At 37.0% G+C, this 23199-nt stretch overlaps 1 protein-coding gene across 1 annotated transcript in view; it reads left to right on the top strand.

Annotated features, from left to right (window-relative positions):
• Positions 1-23199, top strand: part of ttc38 (tetratricopeptide repeat domain 38) — a 53613-nt gene that overhangs the window by 14563 nt on the left and 15851 nt on the right. Inside the window, exons 4-7 of the mRNA XM_028810242.2 lie at positions 101-272; positions 12323-12496; positions 14943-15018; positions 17037-17156. Of these exons, the coding sequence (XP_028666075.1) occupies positions 101-272; positions 12323-12496; positions 14943-15018; positions 17037-17156 (542 nt within the window). The remainder of the gene's footprint in view (positions 1-100; positions 273-12322; positions 12497-14942; positions 15019-17036; positions 17157-23199) is intronic.

The following is a 23199-nucleotide window of genomic DNA, read 5'->3' as shown; positions in this document are numbered from 1 at the left end:
AAATGTTTTCATTGTATCAGTTAGAGGGAGACTAAAGCTAGACTACATATTATAATATTCTTTTTGTTTATTTACTGTTATTATTTATTTACTTTTTCAGTAATGGGTCATATTCTTGCAAATGGCCTGGAACTCATTGGAACAGGACACTCAGTTACAAAGGATAAAAGCTTTGCCTGTGCTATTCAGAAAACATTGGAAATTTCAAAAACACAGTCTATAACAGAGCGGGAGAAGCTCCATTCTTCAGCAATAGACATGTTTTCTAAAGGGTAAGACTGCTTTGTTCTCTTAATGATAACAATTTTCAAATCACCATTAACCTTTGGAATGGCTATTAATGCAGTGAGATTGCAGTTATTAATTAGGAAGTACAGTATTTTCAAATTCTTTAAAGGATAGCAATTTGTATCATTTTATTGAACAGGGTATTTTTAAAAATATAGTTTATTTTTAATTTTGTGTATTTATTCATATAATACTATCAGTGAGTCATACCCCTTCATTGTATGAATTTGTAGAAAGTAATCTAAAAATATTTTTTTCCCATTGTATGTGTCTATCAGTCAAATCAAGAATTAATTTTGTTCTTAAGCAGTTTGGCACAATCAATTCTTAATGCAGCATTGATTAAAGTCCTATCTCAGACTCCATTTTTGACAAGCTCATGGCTTTTGTTTTAGTTTTTCATGCTATTTTGATAATGGCTTTACAGAACATGCAGAATTTTAGCCTTTGGTTGTGCACACTGATACAGATGATGTTAGGTTATAATTTTGGTATAAAACCTACTGTATAACCTGTTGATTTTTTAAGTACTGTATGAAAGGTCTTGCAGCTCAATAATGCAGTTGCGTAAATCATACTGCTGAATATTAAAGTCAAGCACAACTAAATTGTCTGCTGGTTTAGGTGCAGCAGCTTTACTAAGCATCAGTATTGGTAATGTAGCAGATCAATTTAGCTTTCATTTAATGTCACTGTTAACCTGAAGAAAGGGAGTTCAACCATGGTGAAGACTGTATAAAAGTAGTTTATACATTTGCTGTGAAGAAATATTGAAAACTAAAGGTTTTTGCCAGTAGTATGTAACTACATATGCCATAATTGGCAATAGTGAAATACAGTAGTCAAAACTCAAGTCAGGTTCTGTTATCTTTAGCTGAAATGCAAACAGAAAGAGACAGCAATATAATTTGCACATGGGGCTAGAGAGCACATAACCCAGCACACACTCTAAGTACTTGACCATCTCACTCTAAGAAAGGCTTCCACAAAAAAATTACAAGAGTAATGCACAACTCATTACAGCCAAAAGTTGATAACAGGGTTATCCACCTATGTGGATCATGGCCGGCAAAAATAAAAAGAGCTGGGAATATAGAAACTTCCTATTAAGCCTGGTGCTATAAAAAATGATAATCTATTCCCATTTGTTTTTTAAAGCAAATCCACTGTTTTTACAGTTCACAGTTTTATTTCAGGAATGTTGTCAGGTTGTGTTGTCCTGTGTAAATCTGCTGGTGATTTATTTTTTCCAAAATCTATGTCAGCTGCAGTTTCTTCTCTGTGGCCAACTGGATAGTATAAACTTTGACAGTATGTGTGTATATACTATATATATCTATACTAATAAAAGGCAAAGCCCTCACTGACTCACTCACTCACTGACTGAGTGACTGACTCACTCATCACTAATTCTCCAACTTCCCGTGTAGGTAGAAGGCTGAAATTTGGCAGGCTCATTCCTTACAGCTTACTTACAAAAGTTAGGCAGGTTTCATTTCGAAATTCTACGCGTAATGGTCATTACTGGAACCTGTTTTTTGTTCATATACTCTAATGGAGGAGGCGGAGTCACGTATCGCGTCATCACGCCTCCTACGTAATCACGTGAACTGAAAACAAGGAAGAGATTTACAGCATGAGTCAAACGCGGGAACGAAGGTAAATGACGTTAATTGTTGAGTGTCTTTTAATACTGTGTAATTGTTGAGTGTCTTTTAATACTATGTAAGCATACATATTAACACATGTACAATTAAACATGTGCATTTACGGGGTCATTTCTCAGGCTTAAAAGCTCCCCTTTTATTAAAAAGGTAAATGCAAACTGTTTTCATTCTTAAGGGCACAAACCACGTTAGATTTCAGCCGTTAAACGCGCAAAAATGTCGGTACACCAGATAAATAAGCGCAACATATTATCAGTTGTATTGTATGCTTACAATACATATAGAAATGTGTTAATCGTTAACTAATATTATGGGATGGTGTTTTTCGACTCGCGCCTTGATTTAAACGATTGCATGTCTTGATGGGTTTGCGTAGCTTATTGTCAATATCTTTACACCTCTTTTTAAGACTTAATTTAAAAAGGTTTTCTTTTCTTCTTAATTAAAATTTAAAAGCAATACTTCACCGCTGCGAAGCCCCTCTAGCGCTGACATCCGAGGTTCAATTACCGTAAGAGAGTGCAGTGAGTGTGTACGCCTGATGAGCCAAGAATAACGGGGAAAGACGTGTCGTGTACTCTTTGCATTATTTGACAGTAAACTATTTTCAACCATTCTATGATCTGCTTCTCACAACTGAAGGCACCGTGGCTGATGTTACCTGACTTGCTGGCCAACCATAAGCGTTACCTGGTAGGTAACCACCCACTCACTTCACTCCCTTACGGGAATCGAACCTTGGACGTCAGCGCTAGAGGCGAAGCCCCTAAAATTGCGCTACGGCGTGTGGTTCGTTTATTTGACAGCATGTTGATCGGGGTAATTACATTCACGGCATTCGTAGTCTGATTCACAATCTGATTGTATGGGTGGTTACCTACCAGGTAATGCTTATGGTTAGCCAGCAAGTCAGCTCGAAGTGATCACTCAAGTGAAGGCAGCTTCACAAAAAAACAGATCCTTAACAAATTGTTATTGGTATATTTTCCCTCAATTTTAAAAGGTTTTCTTTTCTTCTTAATAAAAATTTAAAAGCAGTACTTCGCCGGTGCGAAGCACGGGGATTTGAGCGACTGACGCATACAGACATATTCATGAGTGCAGGTACTTCGGAAAGAAAGCACCGTGTAAACCTAAAGTTTAAATTAAGTTCATAGACCTACAAAAGGTTGCCATTGATTTCAGGCAAGATTGCTTTTCTCCTGTACAACTATAAGTTGCATTCTCAAGAGTGTGCTTGCACTGCTTGGTCATATTACAACCAGAGTGCTGAACTGACAACGTGGTATACAAACAGAACTATAACAATCGTAATAAACGAACAAAAAAACAGCGGACAACCTGTGGATTAAATAAAAAGGCTGCTTCCGTTGGCGAGGCAACGAAAAAGGAAGACCTTCTATGGCGTTCGTTTATAAAACAGCGGAGAGGCTGTGTGAAGTCAGCTTCACAAAAAACCAGATCCTTAACAAATTGTTATTGGGATATTTTCCCTCAATTTAAAAAGGTTTTCTTTTCTTCTTAATAAAAATTTAAAAGCAGTACTTCGCCGGTGCGAAGCGCGTGGATTTGAGCGACTGATGCATACAGACATATTCATGAGTGCAAGTACTTCGGAAAGAAAGCAGCGTGTAAACCTAAAGTTTAAATTAAGTTCATAGACCTACAAAAGGTTGCCATTGATTTGAGGCAAGATTGCTTTTCTCCTGTACAACTATACGTTGCATTCTTAACAGTAAGCTTGCATGGCTTGGTCATATTACAACCGGAGTGCTGAACTGACAACGTGGTATACAAACAGAACTATAACAATCGTAAAAAAAGAAAAAAAAAAAAAGCGAAGAACCCTTGGATTTAATGAAAAGGCTCCTTCCTTGGCGAAGCAAGGAAAAAGGAAGACCTTATATGGCGTTTGTTTAAAAAACAGCGGAAAAGCTGTGTTAAGGCTGCTTCACAAAAAAACAGATCCTTAACAAATTGTTATAGGTATATTTTCCCTCAATTTAAAAAGGTTTTCTTCTTAATAAAAATTTAAAAGCAGTACTTCGCGAGGATTTAGATATATATATATATATATATATATATATATATATATATATATATATATATATATATATATATATATATATATATATATATATATGTAGATAGATAGATAGATAGATATAGATGTATATATATAGACAGATATAGATATATGTAGATAGATATACATATATAGATATAGATATATGTAGATAGATATACATATATAGATATAGATATATATGTATGTATGTCTATATATATATATGTAAGCTTATAAGTACTGCCTTACTTCTCTTTAAGAAAGGAAGATGTAATGATACTTGATTTAAACAATTCCATGTCTTGGTGGGTTTGCGTAGCTTATTGTCAATATCTTTACACCTGTTTTTAAGACTTATTGACTGAAATGGGCTTTGCTACAGGATACACCCTCCACAAGTGAAGGAAGTTAAAAATAAAAGTATATATTTCTGTTTTATTTAAACCTTTTAAGTTCGTATGCATAGCCCCATTTGGCTGTTTTAGTTTTTTTTTTTCCTTCTTCAGTAATATTTAATCTCCTTAAAGAAAAAGAACATATGCATTTTACTTTTTTAGTATCTCTTTAGTAATATTTTATTGTAAAAGGATAACCAGTATTTAAACCTTTTATGTTACTTTATAAAGTTATTTTACACAATGTTGAAAAATTAATAAGAAAGCTACATATTTTGGCAGCTGCTGCTTTAATTTTAAATGAAATGAAAAAAGCTCTCCAAGAGAAAACCTCAATGAAGAAGAAACAGTTTGCACTATCTAAAAAGGAGAAACCCTCATTTATAAAGGTTTGCTGCAGATGACTTAACTGAAAATAAATGAATAGTTCCTATGTGTATAATACATATTTATCTATTTTACTTATGCCTTTATTCCAGCAACTTGCAACATCTGAGGTACAATTTGTTACATTACTTTTGTTTTTTGCAGCACAGGCAGGTGAAGTGACTTCCTCAGGGTCACACAGTGGTGTCAGTACCAGGATTTGAACTGACAAGCTCCGAGTTTGCTGAAATATATATTTTTTTTTGTTCTTTATTTCGCCTTATACAATTTCTTGTATTAGGAATTTGGTAGTTTTCGCATACCTCTTGGGGTCAGAGCGCAGGGTCAGCCATTGTACAGCGCCCCTGGAGCAATTACAGGTTAAGGGCCCTTGCTCAAGGGCCCAGCAGAGCAGTGGCCTTTTTGGCAGTGACGGGGATTCGAACCGGCAACCTTCGGGATACCAGCGCAGATCCTTAGCCTCAGAGCCACCACTCCGCCCCATATTACTGAAGAAAGAAAAAAAAACAAGAACGGGCAAATAGGGCTATGCATACAAATGTCCATCCATCCATTATCCAACCCGCTATATCCTAAATACAGGAGCCAATCCCTGCCAACACAGGGCACAAGGCAGGAAACAAACCCTGGGCAAGGTGCCAGCCCACCGCAGGGCGCACACACCCACACACCAGGGACAATTTACAATCGCCAATGCACCTAACCTGGCATGTCTTTGGACTGTGGGAGGAAAACGGAGTACTCGGAGGAGACCCAGACAGACACGGGGAGAACATTCAAACTCCACGCAGGGAAGCGAACTCGGGTATCCTAACTGGCACCTTTCACTGCGCCACCATGCCGCCCGCATACAAACTTAAAAGGTTTAAATAAAACAGAAACTATATACCTTTATTTTTACTTCCTTAACTTGTGGAGGGTGTATCCTGTAGCAAAGCCCTAACTTTTTTCGTGAAAGCCCGTTTCAGTCAATAAGTCTTAAAAACAGGTGAAAGATATTGAGAATAAGCTACGCAAACCCACCAAGACATGGAATCGTTTAAATCAAGGCGCGAGTCGAAAAACACCATCCCATACTATTAGTTAACGATTAACACATTTCTATATGTATTGTAAGCATACAATACAGCTGATAATATGTTGCACTTATTTATCTGGTGTACCGGCATTTTTGCGCGTTTAACAGCTGAAATCCAACGTGGTTTGTGCCCTTCAGAATGAAAACAGTTTGCATTTACCTTTTTAATAAAAGGCGAGCTTTTAAGCCTGAGCAATCACCCCGTAAATGCACACGTTTAATTGTACATGTGTTAATATGTATGCTTACACACTGTTTCTTCTTCATTGAGGTTTTCTCTAGCATGTAGATCGGGGTAATTACATTCATGGCATTAGCAGTCTGAATCACAATCTGATTGTATGGGTGGTTACCTACCAGGTAACGCTTATGGTTGGTCAGCAAGTCAGCTGACATCAGCCACGGTGCCTTCAGTTGTGAGAAGCAGATCATAGAATGGTTGAAAATAGTTTACTGTCAAATAATGCAAACAGTACGCGACACGTGTTTCACCCTAATTCTTGGCTCATCAGGCGTACACACTCACTGCACTCGCTTACGGGAATCGAACCTCGGTGCTAGAGGCGAAGCCCCTAACATTGTGCCACGGCGTGTGGTTCGTTTATTTGACAGCATGTAGATCGGGGTAATTACATTCACGGTTGCTTCGGAATATTTCGGGTATTAGCATGTGGTCACGTAGGCATAATAGAGAATGAGAGAGAGAGATTAGGAGTACGCGCTGATACAGCGCATTGCCTCACCTACAAAAAAAGGCAGTGTGTTCTGTGGTTACTCTCTCAGGTGGGCATTAGCATATCATAATCTGTTAGATCAATAGCGAGAGTTTTCCGCTTTCGACTTGGACAACAGACAGTATAAAATACCATAAATTATACAGTAAAATCCAGTCCTGACGGTATATATGGTAATAAAAACAAAAACACAACTTTAAAAATAAAAATAAATTAACAAACAATGAAGATTAACTAATGTGTTTGTCTTGCGGTCTTGTATGTATGAAACAGGACAATAGATGTTGGCACTGTATCTGATCGTGTTCAGTTCTTACGGGAAAGTGTTCCCCAGGTGGGGAGAAAAGCACATGCCCGTGATATCTGTGGCAATCAGCAGCTACCCTCTAAAACACACGTAGCTCTGATCTCTCTCTCAAAAACGTTAAACGTTACTCCTTAACAATCTGTAGATGATAATGTCTGTTGAACACACAGGTATCGCTAGCTAAGCGGAGGCAAGGTGCACTGCAACACGTGGCGAGACGTGGAGTAACTGGAACAGAGGCTGGCGAGTGAATGAGGAAGGCCCCGCCCCCATGCTCTGAGCCCACAGCCACTCTGTTGGATTTGCATAAATACATCGATACCGCAAGTGAACTATGGTACTTAGTGTGACTGTTTGAGACTTACTTTTCTGTTGAGGTACTCATTTCCTTTATGTAATCCGCGGATTTTCCGCTATTTTTTGTTCGTTTATTATGATTATAGTTATTTATTGATTCCCTTCTTTAGCTGACTGCCTGCTCATATAAGGCGCTCCGCTTTTGTTTTTTTTTGAACAGGTTTGATTCATCCAAGTGATCACTCGGGCTCCGTTCATTGACTTCACGTGAGCCGCTCTCTCGCTTCTTATTCTTTTGCTGCCTCCTCAATTGTGTAATGAATGTTTTCTTCAGCGCTCTTTCGCGCTCTTCCTTGTTTTCTACGTACTGCCTTCACAGTCAGTTCACGTGATTACGTGGGAGGCGTGATGACGCGACACGCAACTCCGTCTCCTATGGCCATCTTGCTGCCTTCCATTACAGTATATGGACAAAAAAGAGGTTCCAGTTATGACTGTTACGCGTAGAATTTCGAAATGAAACCTGCCTAACTTTTGAAAGTAAGCTGTAAGGAATGAGCCTGCCAAATTTCAGCCTTCTACCTACACGGGAAGTTGGAGAATTAGTGATGAGTGAGTCAGTCAGTCAGTCAGTGAGGGTTTTGCCTTTTATTAGTATAGATATATATATATATATACTAGCAAAATACCCATGCTTCGCAGCGGAGAAGTAGTGTGTTAAAGAGGTTATGAAAAAGTAAAGGAAACATTTTAAAAATAAACGTAACATGATTGTCAATGTAATTGTGTTGTCATTGTTATGAGTGTTGCTGTCATATATATATACATATACAAATACACATATATATATATACATACATATACACAATATATTATATATATATACAGTATATATATATATATTATATATATATATATATATATATATATATATATATATATATATATATACACATATATTATATATATACACATATACACATATATTATATATATATATACACATATATTATATATATATATACACATATTATATATATATATATATACACATATATTATATATATATATATACACATATTATATATATATATATATATACACATATTATATATATATATACACATATGTAATATATATATACACATATATATATACATACATACATACATATACACACATACATGCACTTACAATAACATAGAAATCAATATAAACAACATTAACATCATTATCATATGAGAATATGAAGTAATATATAAGAAGCACATTTCATATAAATATAAATTATTAAACAGTAAAATCTTCTATAATTTGCTACCGTGGCTATTCGTTTGTCTGTCCAGGATTTTAAATCACCTGTAGCTCGCAAACCGTTTCACCTATTGACTTGAAATCTGTTACACATATAGTACGTCACGTCTACTATCCGCTTTATGGGTGATGATTGTATTACTCTTTTTATCTTTATTTTATTTTATTGTAGAATCAACTCCTATCTGCGCACCAGGGCGGCGGCCGTGTGCGGATGCGTATGGTGTATTCACTCCATGTTATCGTGCATTGCGCTGTCACTGGTATTTTGATAAAGAATTTGAACAACATATAAGAAGCGTATAAATTATTAAACAGTAAACATTAACATTTAAGAAGTAAAGTTACATTGAGTACTACTGCAGTGCCTTCGGGTATACCTCATTTTTTGTTTGCCCATTACATGCTTAAATGTATACATTTTTTGGTGTACCTACCCGAGAACATGAGACATATAACCGACCGTGAGAGAAGCATGGATTTTAAACACGCGTTGAGTTCATCTGCTGGTCTCCCTCGTGGAATAACTGGTAATGTTTGACTAAAATCTACAGCGAGTAAAACGACATTACCTCCTATTTTTTTTTTTTTACGATCTCTGAGATCTTGCTTTTTTCGGTTCAAGGCTTCATAAGCTCTTTTATGTTCCATGGTGTACTTATCCCAAACCATCATCTTTGAATGTTGCAAGACTTTTGCCTTGTATGTAGATCGGGGTAATTACATTCATTGCATTCCTAGTCTGAATCACAATCTGATTGTATGGGTGGTTACCTGGCAGGTAATGCTTATGCTTGGTCATCAAGTTGTCTAACATCCGCCACGTGCCCTCTTTTAATTGCTAGAAGCAGATATATATAGCCACATTCTCGTGCTTCGTTGCGGCGAAGTACTGCTTTTAATTTTTTATTAAGAAGAAAAGAAAACCTTTTTAAACGGATCGAAAATATACCAATAACAATTTGTTAAGGATCTGTTTTTTGTGAACCTCCCTTTTCACAGCTGTCGCGCTACGGCGTGTGTTTCGTTTATTTGACAGTATGTAGATCGTGGTAATTACATTCATGGCATTCGTTTTCTGAATCACAATCTGATTGTATGGGTGGTTACCTGCCAGGTTACGCTTGTGGTTGGTCAGCAAGTCGCCTTACGTCCGCCACGTGCCCCTCTTTCTGTTCCCAGAAGCAGATCATAGAATGGTTTTAATAGTTTACTTTCAAATAATGCAAAGAGTATGCGACACATGTTTCTCCCTAATTCTGGGCTCATCAGGCGTACACACTCACTGCATCCCCTCTCGGGAATCGAATCTCTATCGTCAGCGCCAGAGTTGAAGCCCCTAACGTTGTGGTCAGCAAGTCGGTTAACATCCGCCATGTGCTGTCTTTCAGTTGCGAGAAGCAGATCATAGAATGGTTGAAATTGTTTACTTTCAAATTATGCAAAGAGTACGCGACACGTGTTTCGCCCTAATTCTGTGCTCTTCATGCGTACACACTCATTGCATCCCCTCTCGGGAATCGAATCTCGAACGTCAGCGCCAGAGATGAAGCCCCCAACGTAGCGCTACGCCGTGTGGTTCGTTTATACCTCGTGTCTTCACATTAAACTTTTATCTCGCGAATATGTTATTGCAATCCGCAGCGGGAGCGTTTCTATAAACTTAATTTAAACTTACGTTTTACACCGTGCTTTGTTTCCCTTATGAAGATGCTTGTATGCTTCACTCGCTCGCTTCTTATTGTTTCGCTCCCTTCTCAATTGTTTAATGAATTTTTTGTTCTTCGCTGTTTGCGGCTCTTCCTTCATTTCTCCCTACTGCGTTCACAAGTCTTTTCACGTGATTACGTGGGAGGTGTGATGACGTGACACTCAACTCCGCCTCCCACGGCCATCGAGCTGCCGTCCATTACAGTATATTGTCAAAAAAGAGGTTCCAGTTATGACCATTACGCGTTGAATTTCGAAATGAAACCTGCCTAACTTTTGTAAGTAAGCTGTAAGGAATGAGACTGCCAAATTTCAGCCTTCTACCTACATGGGAAGTTGGACAATTAGTGATGAGTGAGTCAGTCAGTCAGTGAGTGAGTGAGTGAGTGAGTGAGTCAGTGAGGGCTTTGCCTTTTATTAGTATATATATATATATATATATATATATATATATATATATATATATATATATATATATATATATATATATATATATATTTTTTTTTTTTTTTTTTTGCATATTAGTGCTGGGTGGTATACCGGTTCATACCAAAAACTGTTTTTTATTTTTGTTATGATATGGATTTTTCTTATACCGCAACAGCAGTTTAAATAGCCTAAACAACGTTCGGAAGGTGGCGCAGCCGGAAACTGCTGCACCGCTAAACACATATGCATTAGTGGAGGTATTGAATGGCGAAAATGGACAGAGAACATTCTGAAACTGTAGCAGACGATAAAATTGAACATGATGACACAGAAGAACTTTTGCCGAAAAAGGAGCTGTGTCTGTTGTCTGGAGATACTTTAGTTTTAAAAGGTCGGATGTGGACCATTATGTTCAAATGTGTGAGTACTGTTTCTATACTACTGGATAATACTACAAGCCAAGTTGTACTTGTTTTATTTTTTTTTCAATACTGTGTAATGTACCTGGGTACTGTGTAATAGTGTGACGACATGTTGACTTTATTCTCGTCATTTCCACTTTAATCTCGACGCTTATGATGAGAATAAAGTCAACATGTTAACTTTATTCTTGACATTTCTACTTTATGCTCACTGTTTATGTTGAGATTAAAGTCGACATGTTGACTTTATTCTTGTAATTTGTCATTAAAGTAGAACATCATAAACTAAACTTTATCTTAAAATGAATATTTAATTTACTAGATTTTCTCACTCTCCATCATAAGTTATGTAGCACATTAAATGCTTTGTGTTAAGTGTTCCCCGAGCCATGTTAATCGCTACGTGCTTCTTAAACTGACTTCCTCTTGCAGTAAGAGGAGGCGCAGACAGCAATCACCACACAGAATACATTAATTTCATGATATTCCTGCTCCCTGAACATTTAGAATGCTAAGATAAATACTTGATATCATTTTCATGATGAAATGCATTAAAGCATGTATTAATCATATGGGGGCACGGTGGTGTGGAGGTCGCACTTCTTGTGTAGTAGTTTAATAGAAATATATACACTGTAAAAATTCACACCAATTGATTTTTACTGTAGCTTCAAAAGATTTTCTCTTTTCCAATATGTCCTCAAAGAATGATAACAGACTGTTGCACATGACCAACTGACAATTTTTTAATTGTGGCAGTTCATTCAGATAAATGTCTGATAAATTTGTTTTTAATAAGTTGGTTTCCCTGCCTTTTCCTTAAGGATCAGAATAAGAAATCACAGAGGAATTGGCTTTATATCTTACACATCTAAATGTGTGAACCTGGACAAGGCAGTATCAAAATAGTTTTGATTTTCTTTTCATATACTGTAAGTAGTAATTTTCTATACAGCAGATGTGTTGTATTATGTGTTGTCACAAAAAATGGTATGTAAAGATAAAGTGAATGTCAAAATTGAAATTCCATGCACAAACAAGTTTTTAAAAGGTGCATGTCAAGAGTATTGTGGGTTATCTTTAAAAGTTTTCCTACTTTAACTGTTTCATGTTTCATTTATAGTAAGAAAAGAAAAAGTTTTTGAATAGGATTTTTGTTGTATTATGTATGTGTTATATACATTTTTGCTAGCCATAACTCTGAATAATAATACTGATTTCTACAGCTGTTTTACCAAGGCCTGTGACATATGGGAAACCATTCTTTTGGATCATCCAACTGACATTTTGGCTCTTAAGTTTGCTCATGATACTTACTTCTACTTGGGTTACCAACCACAAATGAGAGATTCTGTTGCCAGAGTTCTTCCTTTTTGGGGTTCCCATGTGCCACTTTCTGGGTAAGGACTGACCAACTATTAGGTGATATATACAAACTGTAATTTAAAAATGAGAGTTTAAATAATTTGTTCTGAGTTATACGAAGAATAGATGTATGTAAATCATCTATAACACTGCACACACAAATCTTTCAACACTGTTTAACTTGTCGCATTATTGCGAATTCACTCATATTTATTTCCTCAGAAATGCAAATAATAATTTTACTCTACTCTGTACATGTGACAATACTACTACAACTAGAATTACTATCCTGAGTGTAAAGACACAGTTTTTATTTTATAAATAGATAAATAGAACTTTTTTAGTCCTCAATTTACCAGTTGATCTTCATCCCTATCCTCAACTATGGTCATGAGGCATGGGTAATGACCAGTAGAATGAGATTGTGAATTAAAAAAGGCAGGGTGCCTGGGCTGACACTCTATGACAGCATTCAAATATCATCGATTTGAGAGATCCTCAAAGTAGAGTTGTTGCTGTTCCAGAAAGATGTGGTTTGGACATGCTAAAGGAATGCTCCCAGGAGGACTCCCCTAGGGCTTCTCTGGGCATATCCCACTAGGTGGAGATCCTGTGTCAGGCCAAGGACATGCTACAGGGATTACATGATTTAGCTGGCTTGGGAATGCCTGGATATTCCCTAGGAAGAGCTGAAATCTATAGCTGATGACAGGGAAGTCTGGGTTAACCTGCTCAGCATTATGTCACTTGTACCTTCAACAGGAAAAGTGGATAAGAAGACTAGGTGAAATGGGAGACAATGGACTTACAATGAGCCACAAATGCAGTCATAAACATCAGTACAGTAATCCCTCGCTATATTGCGCTTCGACTTTCGCGGCTTCACTCCATCGCGGATTTTATATGTAAGCATATTTAAATACATATCCTGGATTTTTTGCTGGTTCGCGGATTTCTGCGGACAATGGGTCTTTTAATTTCTGGTACACGCTTTCTCAGTTGGTTTGCCCAGTTGATTTCATACAAGGGACGCTATTGGCAGATGGCTGAGAAGCTATCCAACCACAGCGCGTATTATGTATTAAATAAAACTCCTCAAATATATTGTGAGCACGAAGGCTGTTTGCACCCCTAGAGGACACGGCCGCTCCTCAAAAAACGCTGAAAGATTACCTTCACAGTGCTCCCTTCTTTGCTGGGTTTACATGTGGCTGCTTTGCAAGCGATATGCTTCCCGCATGGTGCTTTGCATACTTAAAAGATCAAACAGCATGTATTGATTTTTGATTGTTTGCTTTCCGCTCTCTCTCTCTCTCTCTCGCTCGCTCGCTCTGACATTCTCTGCTCCTGACGGAGGGGGTGTGAGCAGAGGGGCTGTTAGCACACTGGCCTAGAGGATACGGACGCTCCTCTAAAAAATGCTGAAAAATGCTTACTCCCTTCCTTGCAGCTACAGTACTTTGTCCGGCGGTGCTTCGCATACTTAAAAGCCAAACAGCCCTATTGATTTTTGACTGTTTGCTTTTTTCTCTCTCTCTCTCTCTCTCTCTCTCTCTCTCTGACGCGCACTCCTTTGAAGAGGAAGATATGTTTGCATTCTTTTAACTATCATCTCTGTCTTGTCATGGAGCACAGTTTAAACTTTTGAAAAAGAGACAAATGTTTGTTTGCAGTGTTTGAATAACGTTCCTGTCTCTCTACAACCTCCTGTGTTTCTGTGCAAATCTGTGACCCAAGCATGACAATATAAAAATAACCATATAAACATATGGTTTCTACTTCGCGGATTTTCACCTTTCGCGGGGGGGTCTGGAACGCAACCCCCGCGATGGAGGAGGGATTACTGTATTATTTTTTTTGTTACCTTTGTTAACCATTGCCTAGATTAAATAAATTACAAGGCTGGCACCAGATCAAACTGTAGGAAATAGTATAATTGTGTAGTGGACTTTGTTCACTGTACAGACTTACTTTAGTAAGTTTTTTTTTTTAAGTGACTAGATATAATAAAAATTCAGGACTCTGGACTTTCAGTAGTTAAAGTAAATATATTACTTTCAGTGTTAAATATTGTCTAGTTCTTTTAGAATCTGTAATTTCTTTGCTCACCTTATAATTTGAAAGATAATATACTGTAATGACAATAAAATTTGGATGTTAAATAAGCAATCTACATTTATGCATCAGGTTTCTTATATGACATTTTAATTCCAGAGCAGTAGAGTGCAATGCCCTTACTGTTTTATAAATCACAAACCTAAAAATCATTGTAACTAACAATATATTAAACATTATTCATTACAACTTTTATTATTTTTTAGAAGTACAATATCATTGTACTTGTCTGTCATTTCTGCTTTGAAACACATTTATATAATTTATAAATCTAACCATGTTAACAGACCATCTTCAGCAATAACCTTTTAACTTAACGTGATTTGCTGAACACTAAAAGACTTTAGACCTAATTTCTTTTCTTAGATTTGTGAAAGGTATGTACTCCTTTGGACTTGTGGAAACAAACTTTTATGACGAAGCAGAAAAGGTAGCAAAAGAGGTAAGATTTAATTTTTACAATAGTATGCATTTTTACTAATGAATTTTCATATAATAATTAGTATGATTAGTAAAAGTGATTGGAAATTTTTATTATTTCATTTATCAGGTAAAATGACTTTTAAAAGCACAGCCTGTATTTAAGAATGATTAAGTTTATTATTAAAGGAAAACATATGAGTACACTGGGTTTCAATAAGCTACCTTTATTAAAGATAATAGTCTAAAAAAAGTGTTCCAGTATGTGATGTTTATATTATTTTGAAACCAAACACTTAAAAATTCATCTGTGGAACTGCTACAGTAATAGTTAAAGAGTGTGGAAGAAATATATTTAAATAGTCAATATAAAAAAATGATAATCAACCCAAAGAACCAAACAGGAGGAAGCTTGTTCATTTGCATCTTTAGTTTCATGACGAGGGATACACTCCATCACAGCAGCCTGTGAAGGAATGGTCACAGAACAAAGGCAGAGGCTCATACTTGTAGACAACTGAATTTTTCATAACAATGCTGAATTAATGTTTACTCTGATTGGTTCACTAGCTTGCATACACTCTGATTGGTTCATTGGCTTACATACCCAAATAAAAGTCTCATTTCTACTACATTCTTGTCCTTCAAGATCACTTACGTTCAGCTGTTATTCTTTTATAAAAAACTGTGTGCATGACAGCTGGTACATAAAAAAGCATGACATCAGCCAGTTTCTTGAACCATCTACTGAACATTGTATGTTTACTTGACCTTTTCAGCAATCTCTCATGCTATTTCTAAAACAAATCTTATAAATTTCTTTTTTTAGATTTCTTACATTTCTCAATTTTCTTGAGATGTGGCACACTTCAGATAAATTTGTTGAAACAGTTTAATTTTCATTAGGATATCTGGAACAGATTGTGTTGTATGGAGATTTAATATTTCGATATTTTCCATTGACAATCATTGGCGACACAATGCAGAGCACACACATACACAAACAGTTCATACAGTAGAGTTCTTCTCCTCCTGCTTTAGGTAAATTTACTAATAGAGCACAACAATGTCACTTCTCTGGAAATTACTGTAAGGGGATAGCAATTATGTAAGCATATATATAACATATTATATATATAATTGATTGAACAATATTATCTGCAGATTATCATTTTAAAGAAGTGACATTATCAAACCTGCAGCTAAATGGTGTTTGAACTAATTAATAACATAGGAAATGTGCAGCTGCCTTAACTGATATTAACGTAGGATGGGTTTAAAAATAGACATTGGTGTTGGGAGGTGGGAAGCTTTAGTGGGTTAAGCCCCTGATCCTCCAGTTCAAAATAAACATGAACAATCACAGCAAGCCCTTGATCTTCTTGCAAATATTGTTACATTCATAATTCAATTCCAAGTCCTTACTTATTTATATAATTTTAACAAATGACTGTAACTAATATTACTAGCTATATGAACTTATTTCAGTTCTTTTTCTCCTTTCATAGGGCAGCACTGATACTGATTTTATGCTAGTGTTGGTCATTTTATATTAGTAGATATTTTTCAATTGCTAATTATCGGGTACTACTCTATTGGGTATATTTTTCAAAATGCTATGTTTAAGAAAAACACGCTTCAGTCGATGCTATTGTGACATCACTTGAATTGTAGACTGTGTTTTAAAGCTGTTGATCCACAACATGCCATTTTGTGCTTCATTTTTAACTCCATTATAAAGTTTTGTTACAAAGCATGTATTTAATGTAGTCTGTTCACACATGTAAGTGCATTCTATTGTTGCTATTATCTTTTGACTATCTATCATTGTTACAGAAGTATTCAACAAGTGGAAATGTGAAAACTGACTCTTTGGTGAAGCAAATAAAAATATGAAATGTTCTGTCACATCTGTCAATTTAATTGCCTGAATGTTACGCCATATGTACATTAATATACTTTTACTTCTAGGAAGAGAATGAAAAGTTGAGGTATACCTGCTGATGGATTTTCTCTTTGTCTTTCTCTGCCCTTGTTCAGAGTCTATCTTTAAATCCTAATGATGCCTGGGCAGTTCATTCTGTTGCTCATGTTCATGAAATGCGAGCCGAGGCAGAGCAAGGCCTGAAGTTCATGGAAGAAACTGAGAAAAACTGGAAGGTATTTCTGTGTTTGGAGAAAAAAAAAATTACATGAGAATATGAAAATTCCAAGAAACACTACTGAATGCATAATGTTTAGAATATGTAACAGGTATTGGCCCTACCAGAAATTGAAAGAGAAACTCCATCAGAGCTTATATAAACACAAGTAAAGTTAGAAATATGTTTTGTCTGTTGAACCTTCATTAGTTGTATCCTTGAGTGTAGATTGAAACGAATATACAAGACAGAGCTGAGAAGTGCACAAGATGAAAACAGAGACTCCTTGGAAGACAGATGAAAAATGATGGGAGGTAAAAAGAGGATAAAATAGTACACCATCTTAGAATATTAGCTATGAGTTTTTAAGCAACTATGTATTGCCATAACAACTCCAGTTGGAATTATTTTGAGTTGCTTAAACACTTGCAAATTCAGAAGCAGGAAATATATACAACATAATAACAACAGCAATAATCATTCTTTAACAGCCTCATTTAATAAAAACATTGCACACATTAAAGTAATGCAAGAGACTCTAAAATGTTGATATTAAGTTAATGTATTTCACAGCAAGTATGTAGCTGTTACTGGTGTAAAAGCTTTGAAACCTATTACAAAAGGCAGATTTTATGCAAATTGGCTCCCTTGTTAAAACAACACCCATGGCATAGCCACATAATATCAAAGCTACCTACGATGCTATGATCAGCTTTTGTTATCTTAAGCACAAGAGGACAAGAGCAAAATAGAAAAAAAACAGAAACAAATGTCCCAAAAATTCAGAACAAATTACCACTCCTCCATCAATGCATTTTCTTATCTTAATCATCAAGGCAAGGTCACAGGGCTGCTAGTATCTATTCTAGCAATCACTGAATGCAAGGCCAGAGCGACACCTGGACATTGCACCAGACCTTCACATGGTCCTTCTATACTCAGGAAGGCAGAAATAGTTAAAGCACAGGAGAAGATTGTCATGACACGTCTTTTAAGTCAGTGGGCAATTAATGTTATATACTATTTGAAATTTGAAAAAATCAAATTCTCACTTAGAAGATCTGTTCAAAACTTTTTTAAAACCTGGCAGGATCTAATCAATAACATTTTAGAATTATATATATATATATATATTTGCAGTTGGAGATCCACGAAGGGAGAAAAAACGAACCAGGTATCATAAAATAGTTTTATTACTGAGCTTTCAACCCTTATCAGGGATCTTCATCAGAGGATAATGCTTAGACTTACAAGAATCAAAGGCAATATATAGCAACACATTCAGTGGGGTGGGTGGAGGAGACTAAGTCAGTATGATGGGGGGGGGGGGGGGGGGGTTGTATAGTTTAATTATTGTGTATATGTCCTTCTTAAGTTGGCATATGCTGGATTTATGTCCAAGTGTCTGTTGATGGCGTTTTCATCTGATAGCCAAGACTCGGCCAACTCTCTGGCACTTTTTGTACTGGCCTTAAATTTATCCTGTCGATTTAGTATGTGCATATATCAAAGATAGTGCGTCCTTTCTTTTGACGGCGTTGCGATGTTCCTGTACACGTGTTGAGATTTTTTTTGACGTTTGTCCTATGTATACAGCTGAGCAAGAATTGCATGGAATACTATAAACTGCGTTTCGTGTTTTGGCTGTCGATTTCTTGTTTTTAGCATTAAACAAGACCATGCGCAGATTGTTCATGGGTTTATGTGCTATTCTGATGCCCCACTTGGTCAGGGTGCGTGCCGTGCCTTCTGACACATTATGGTGATACGGGAGTGAATGCCAGGTGGGGTGGGGGTTCTGATTTACGTCGATTGTATGCTGATTCCTTTGGCGTTTATACAGTAATCCCTCCTCCATCGCAGGGGTTGCGTTCCAGAGCCACCCGCGAAATAAGAAAATCCGCGAAGTAGAAACCATATGTTTATATGGTTATTTTTATATTGTCATGCTTGGGTCACAGATTTGCGCAGAAACACAGGTGGTTGTAGAGAGACAGGAACGTTATTCAAACACTGCAAACAAACATTTGTCTCTTTTTCAAAAGTTTAAACTGTGGCTCCATGACAAGACAGAGATGACAGTTCCGTCTCACAATTAAAAGAATGCAAACATATCTTCCTCTTCAAAGGAGTGCCCGTCAGGAGCACATAAAGTCACAGAGATAGAGAAAAGCCAACAAATCAATAGGGCTGTTTGGCTTAAGTATGCGAAGCACCGCGGCACAAAGCTGTTGAAGGCGGCAGCTCAGACCCCCTCCGTCAGGAGCAGACAAAAGAGAGAGAGAGAGACAGAGTTTGTTTTTCAAGCAAAAATCAATACGTGCCCTTCGAGCTTTTAAGTATGCGAAGCACTGTGTAGCATGTCGTTTCAGGAAGCAGCTGCACAAAAGATTGCAACGTGAAGATAATCTTTCAGCATTTTTAGACGAGCGTCCGTATCGTCTAGGTGTGCGAACAGCCCCCCTGCTCAATCCCCCTACGTCAGGATCAGAGAAAGTCAGCGCAAGAGAGACAGAGAAAAGTAAGTTGGGTAGCTTCTCAGCCATCTGCCAATAGCGTCCCTTGTATGAAATCAACTGGGCAAACCAACTGAGGAAGCATGTACCAGAAATTAAAAGACCTATTGTCCGCAGAAATCCGTGAACCAGCAAAAAATCTGCGATATATATTTAAATATGCTTACATATAAAATCCGCGATGGAGTGAAGCCGCGAAGCGCGATATAGCGAGGGATTACTGTATATATATATATACTGTATATACTAGCCAACCCACGGCGTAGCATACGCCGCATAATTATTTATTGATGGGTGGAATACTTCCTGAACGACACAGTTGTCCAAATGGGGTGGGTTTGAGGATACAACTGTGAGTGAATGAAAAGATGGAACTCTGGAGAAAGCAACATACAATTGTCTGTGACTGAAAACTGGTTTTGGCAGATACAGGCATATCGTTTTGAAAGTTTGTCCCTGTGCCTTATTAATTGTCATCGCAAAGGCCAATCTAACAGGAAATTGTCTGCGTGTAAAAGTAAAAGGCAAATGTGAATCTGATGGGGTCAGGGATATCCGGGGAATAAGGACAGTTTGTGAGGTAGGAGCTGTGATAGTTTTACACTCCAGTACATTGCGGTGAATGCTGGTAACAGTCCGTCTAGTGCCATTACAGAGACTTCTTGCTGGCATGAGGTTTCTGAGAAGCATGATGACTGAACCTATTTTAATATTGAGTTTATGCGGAGGCATGCCAGTGGAAATAAGACTGTTAAGAAATTCTTCGGGGAATTAAACTTGATCTGCGGGATCGTCTGTGACGATGGAGGCAACGCTGGTGAAAGTTACTTCGTCGGTAGGGATAAGTTTCAGTACTTGTTCATTAAGGTGTAGCGAGTCTTCGTTGGTGACGCTTAATATAGCTCGCGTACTGAGTTGTTCCAGAGTCACAGTTGAGAAGTCGATGTCGCCATATAGTTGTTGAACGGGATCAGAAATAAAAGGAAAACAATGTGAAGGTAATGGACATGGGAGGAGTGTTAGAGTTGGCGGGCGGGGCTCTGTCATGCGTGCCATGGTCGGCTGCTTAGTGAATTGTTGGGGGCAGGGCTCTGTGAGTTGGCGGACGTGGCTCTGTCTTGCGTGCATCTTGCTTGCCATGGACCTAGTGAATTATATATATAGATGGTTTTGGTCAAAAATCTCTGCAAAGCAGGGTGCATCAAGAGCAGAGTCCTGACAAGAGGCATGCAAATAGGGCTGCTCAGAGCACTGCAAGAAGCTGGGCAAGAACAGAGGAGCTGCATCAGCCTGCTCTCATTGCAAAACAGCAATCAAGATGCTGAGGGGCAAGGATTGGAAACCCAAGGTGCCAAGGCAAATTGGCACACTTTTCAGTTTGGATGGTGATAGTGACACAAGCTAAGCTATGTGTGGGATGGGTTCTGTCTGCCGTGCTGGACCTGAAATGAGCCTGAGGAAGGAGGAGGAGGTTTGGAGCATGCACTGATACAGCATGATGCCGTGCCCACCACACGACGAACACTGGATCCCTGATGGGCATAAATCTTCCATGGACTGCTGTGACTTTGAAATAGGAGACAGAAAAAAAAAAATTTAAAAATAAAATTAAAATAAAATTAAAAAATGAAGGAAACCTAAGCGATTGTGTCTCCCATGGCTGTAACAATGGGATTGTTGTAAATAGTTAATGATTGCGCTATTGTTTCTTTTCTTGTTTTTGTTGGTAGAAATAAACCTGTCTGATTTATGCACAGCAAATTGTCAGTGCAATTTTGTTCCTTGCATCTGGGAAGGGGCATTACAATATTAATACGAAAAATATGACCAGTGGTGCTTCTGTTATGAATGTGCTCATTCGTAAAAAGGCAGAAACGCTGAGTCAGTTGTTCATAATTGGTTCAGATATGAAAGATCGGATGTTGACAATAACAGTTATTTATTTCAACATTCAAAACAGAAACAGCAGAATGAAACCATTGCGAGAGCATGGGATGAAGATAAAACCTGTCCCTAACCAACAGCTCCCAAGAATCTTTTGCCCTGTTTTAGTATAGCCGAGACAAGAAATTCTCCCTGTTATATATTCCGTTTCATAGCATAATTATGTTAGGAGTATAGTGTGCCTTGTCTGGGGCTGGGTGATGAAAATGCCAAAGCTCTCTGTTATGCCTTCTTACCCTGTAATGGTGTCTAGGCTGTGATGGGGAGAAGAACAAGCACTTGTAGTTATACTTGGAGACTAGTAGTTATAGTAGAAGGAAGAAGCTGGCTGTACAAGTTTTTGTATTTCTAGGAAGACGTCAGTAGTATTTTATTTTATTTAAATAAATTGTGAATTGTCCATAAATATTTTAAAAACTTGAGGTTCAGTTTTTTTGCTGTATTGCCCAGCCTTACTTTAAGCATGTCATCTGTGAGCTGAGGCAAATATTTGTGAAATGCAGGAATAGCAAAAGTGAACAGTCAAACATTACAGAACCCACAAGCTTTTAAAAAAGTATAGCTTGTTAATATTACATTTAAGATAACTGTTTTTACATAATTTTCAAATCAAATGAAGATGTTCAGCATCAGGTTAACCCTGAAATGTGTTTTTATACCTAAAAATGTAGAATCACTGCATAAACAGTTGAATATAATATATTAGCAGTATTTGGATGTGAAAATTTCAAAAATGTTCAAGTATACTAAATGAGTTATAGAATCCAACTGCTTATGCAGTTCTGCAGTCCACTTTAGAATAAAAAATATAGGGTTACCCATGCCCTAAACAATATTTTGTTGTTTTCTGGAAAATAAGTAATTTTCTTGAGTACATTCGTAAATCTAGTGGTTAAAGTATTTGAGTTAAAAAAAGACTTTAGACACCATCCTTGTGCTCTTTGGGCACAAAAGCTAGCTGCATGTTTCAAGTATGCACTACTATATTGTTTTGTCAGGGTCATTATGTGAGGATTACAAATTAACTGAGTTTGAAAAAAGCTGCAAAGGATGTTGATACAAACTTGGATTATTTACAGCACTGTGCACTGGCCAAAACAACCCCAACTCCGTTATTAAAATCATTTGGAAAAATTTTTAAAGTTTCACAATCCTGTTAATCACCATTTGTTCTTAATGTTGGCTGGAATTAATCCTACGTTATATGTTGTTAATTAACTTTTCAAACCAAGTACATTTTACAAACTATAAGCATCTTTTTCAATCTGTGAGTTCATACATTAGAATAGGCACAAGCAAATACTATTTATTTTATCCTTGTTTTATGCAAATCATCAAGATCTTATAAAGCTGATTAGATATTAGAATTAAAAAAACACAATTTCCATGTTTTTCAGGAGAATTTTCGTCTCATGAATCCCTCAGATAAATCATCTTGTTTTTTTTTTTATTTTCTCCATACGTAGCTGTCTTGGGATTAGTCAGTTTTACACATGAATGCTGATATTCGATGATTACTGAATATGAGGAATATATGGATAAAATGTAGCCTCATTGTGGTCCTAGCAATAATTGCAGCTTCAACCAGAAAATATATTTTTA

The sequence above is a fragment of the Erpetoichthys calabaricus genome, chromosome 1, assembly GCF_900747795.2.
Source record: "Erpetoichthys calabaricus chromosome 1, fErpCal1.3, whole genome shotgun sequence".
Lineage (NCBI taxonomy): Eukaryota > Metazoa > Chordata > Cladistia > Polypteriformes > Polypteridae > Erpetoichthys > Erpetoichthys calabaricus.
The sequence above is the reverse complement of the archived record's forward strand: the minus strand, read 5'-3'. Positions and strand labels throughout refer to the sequence as shown.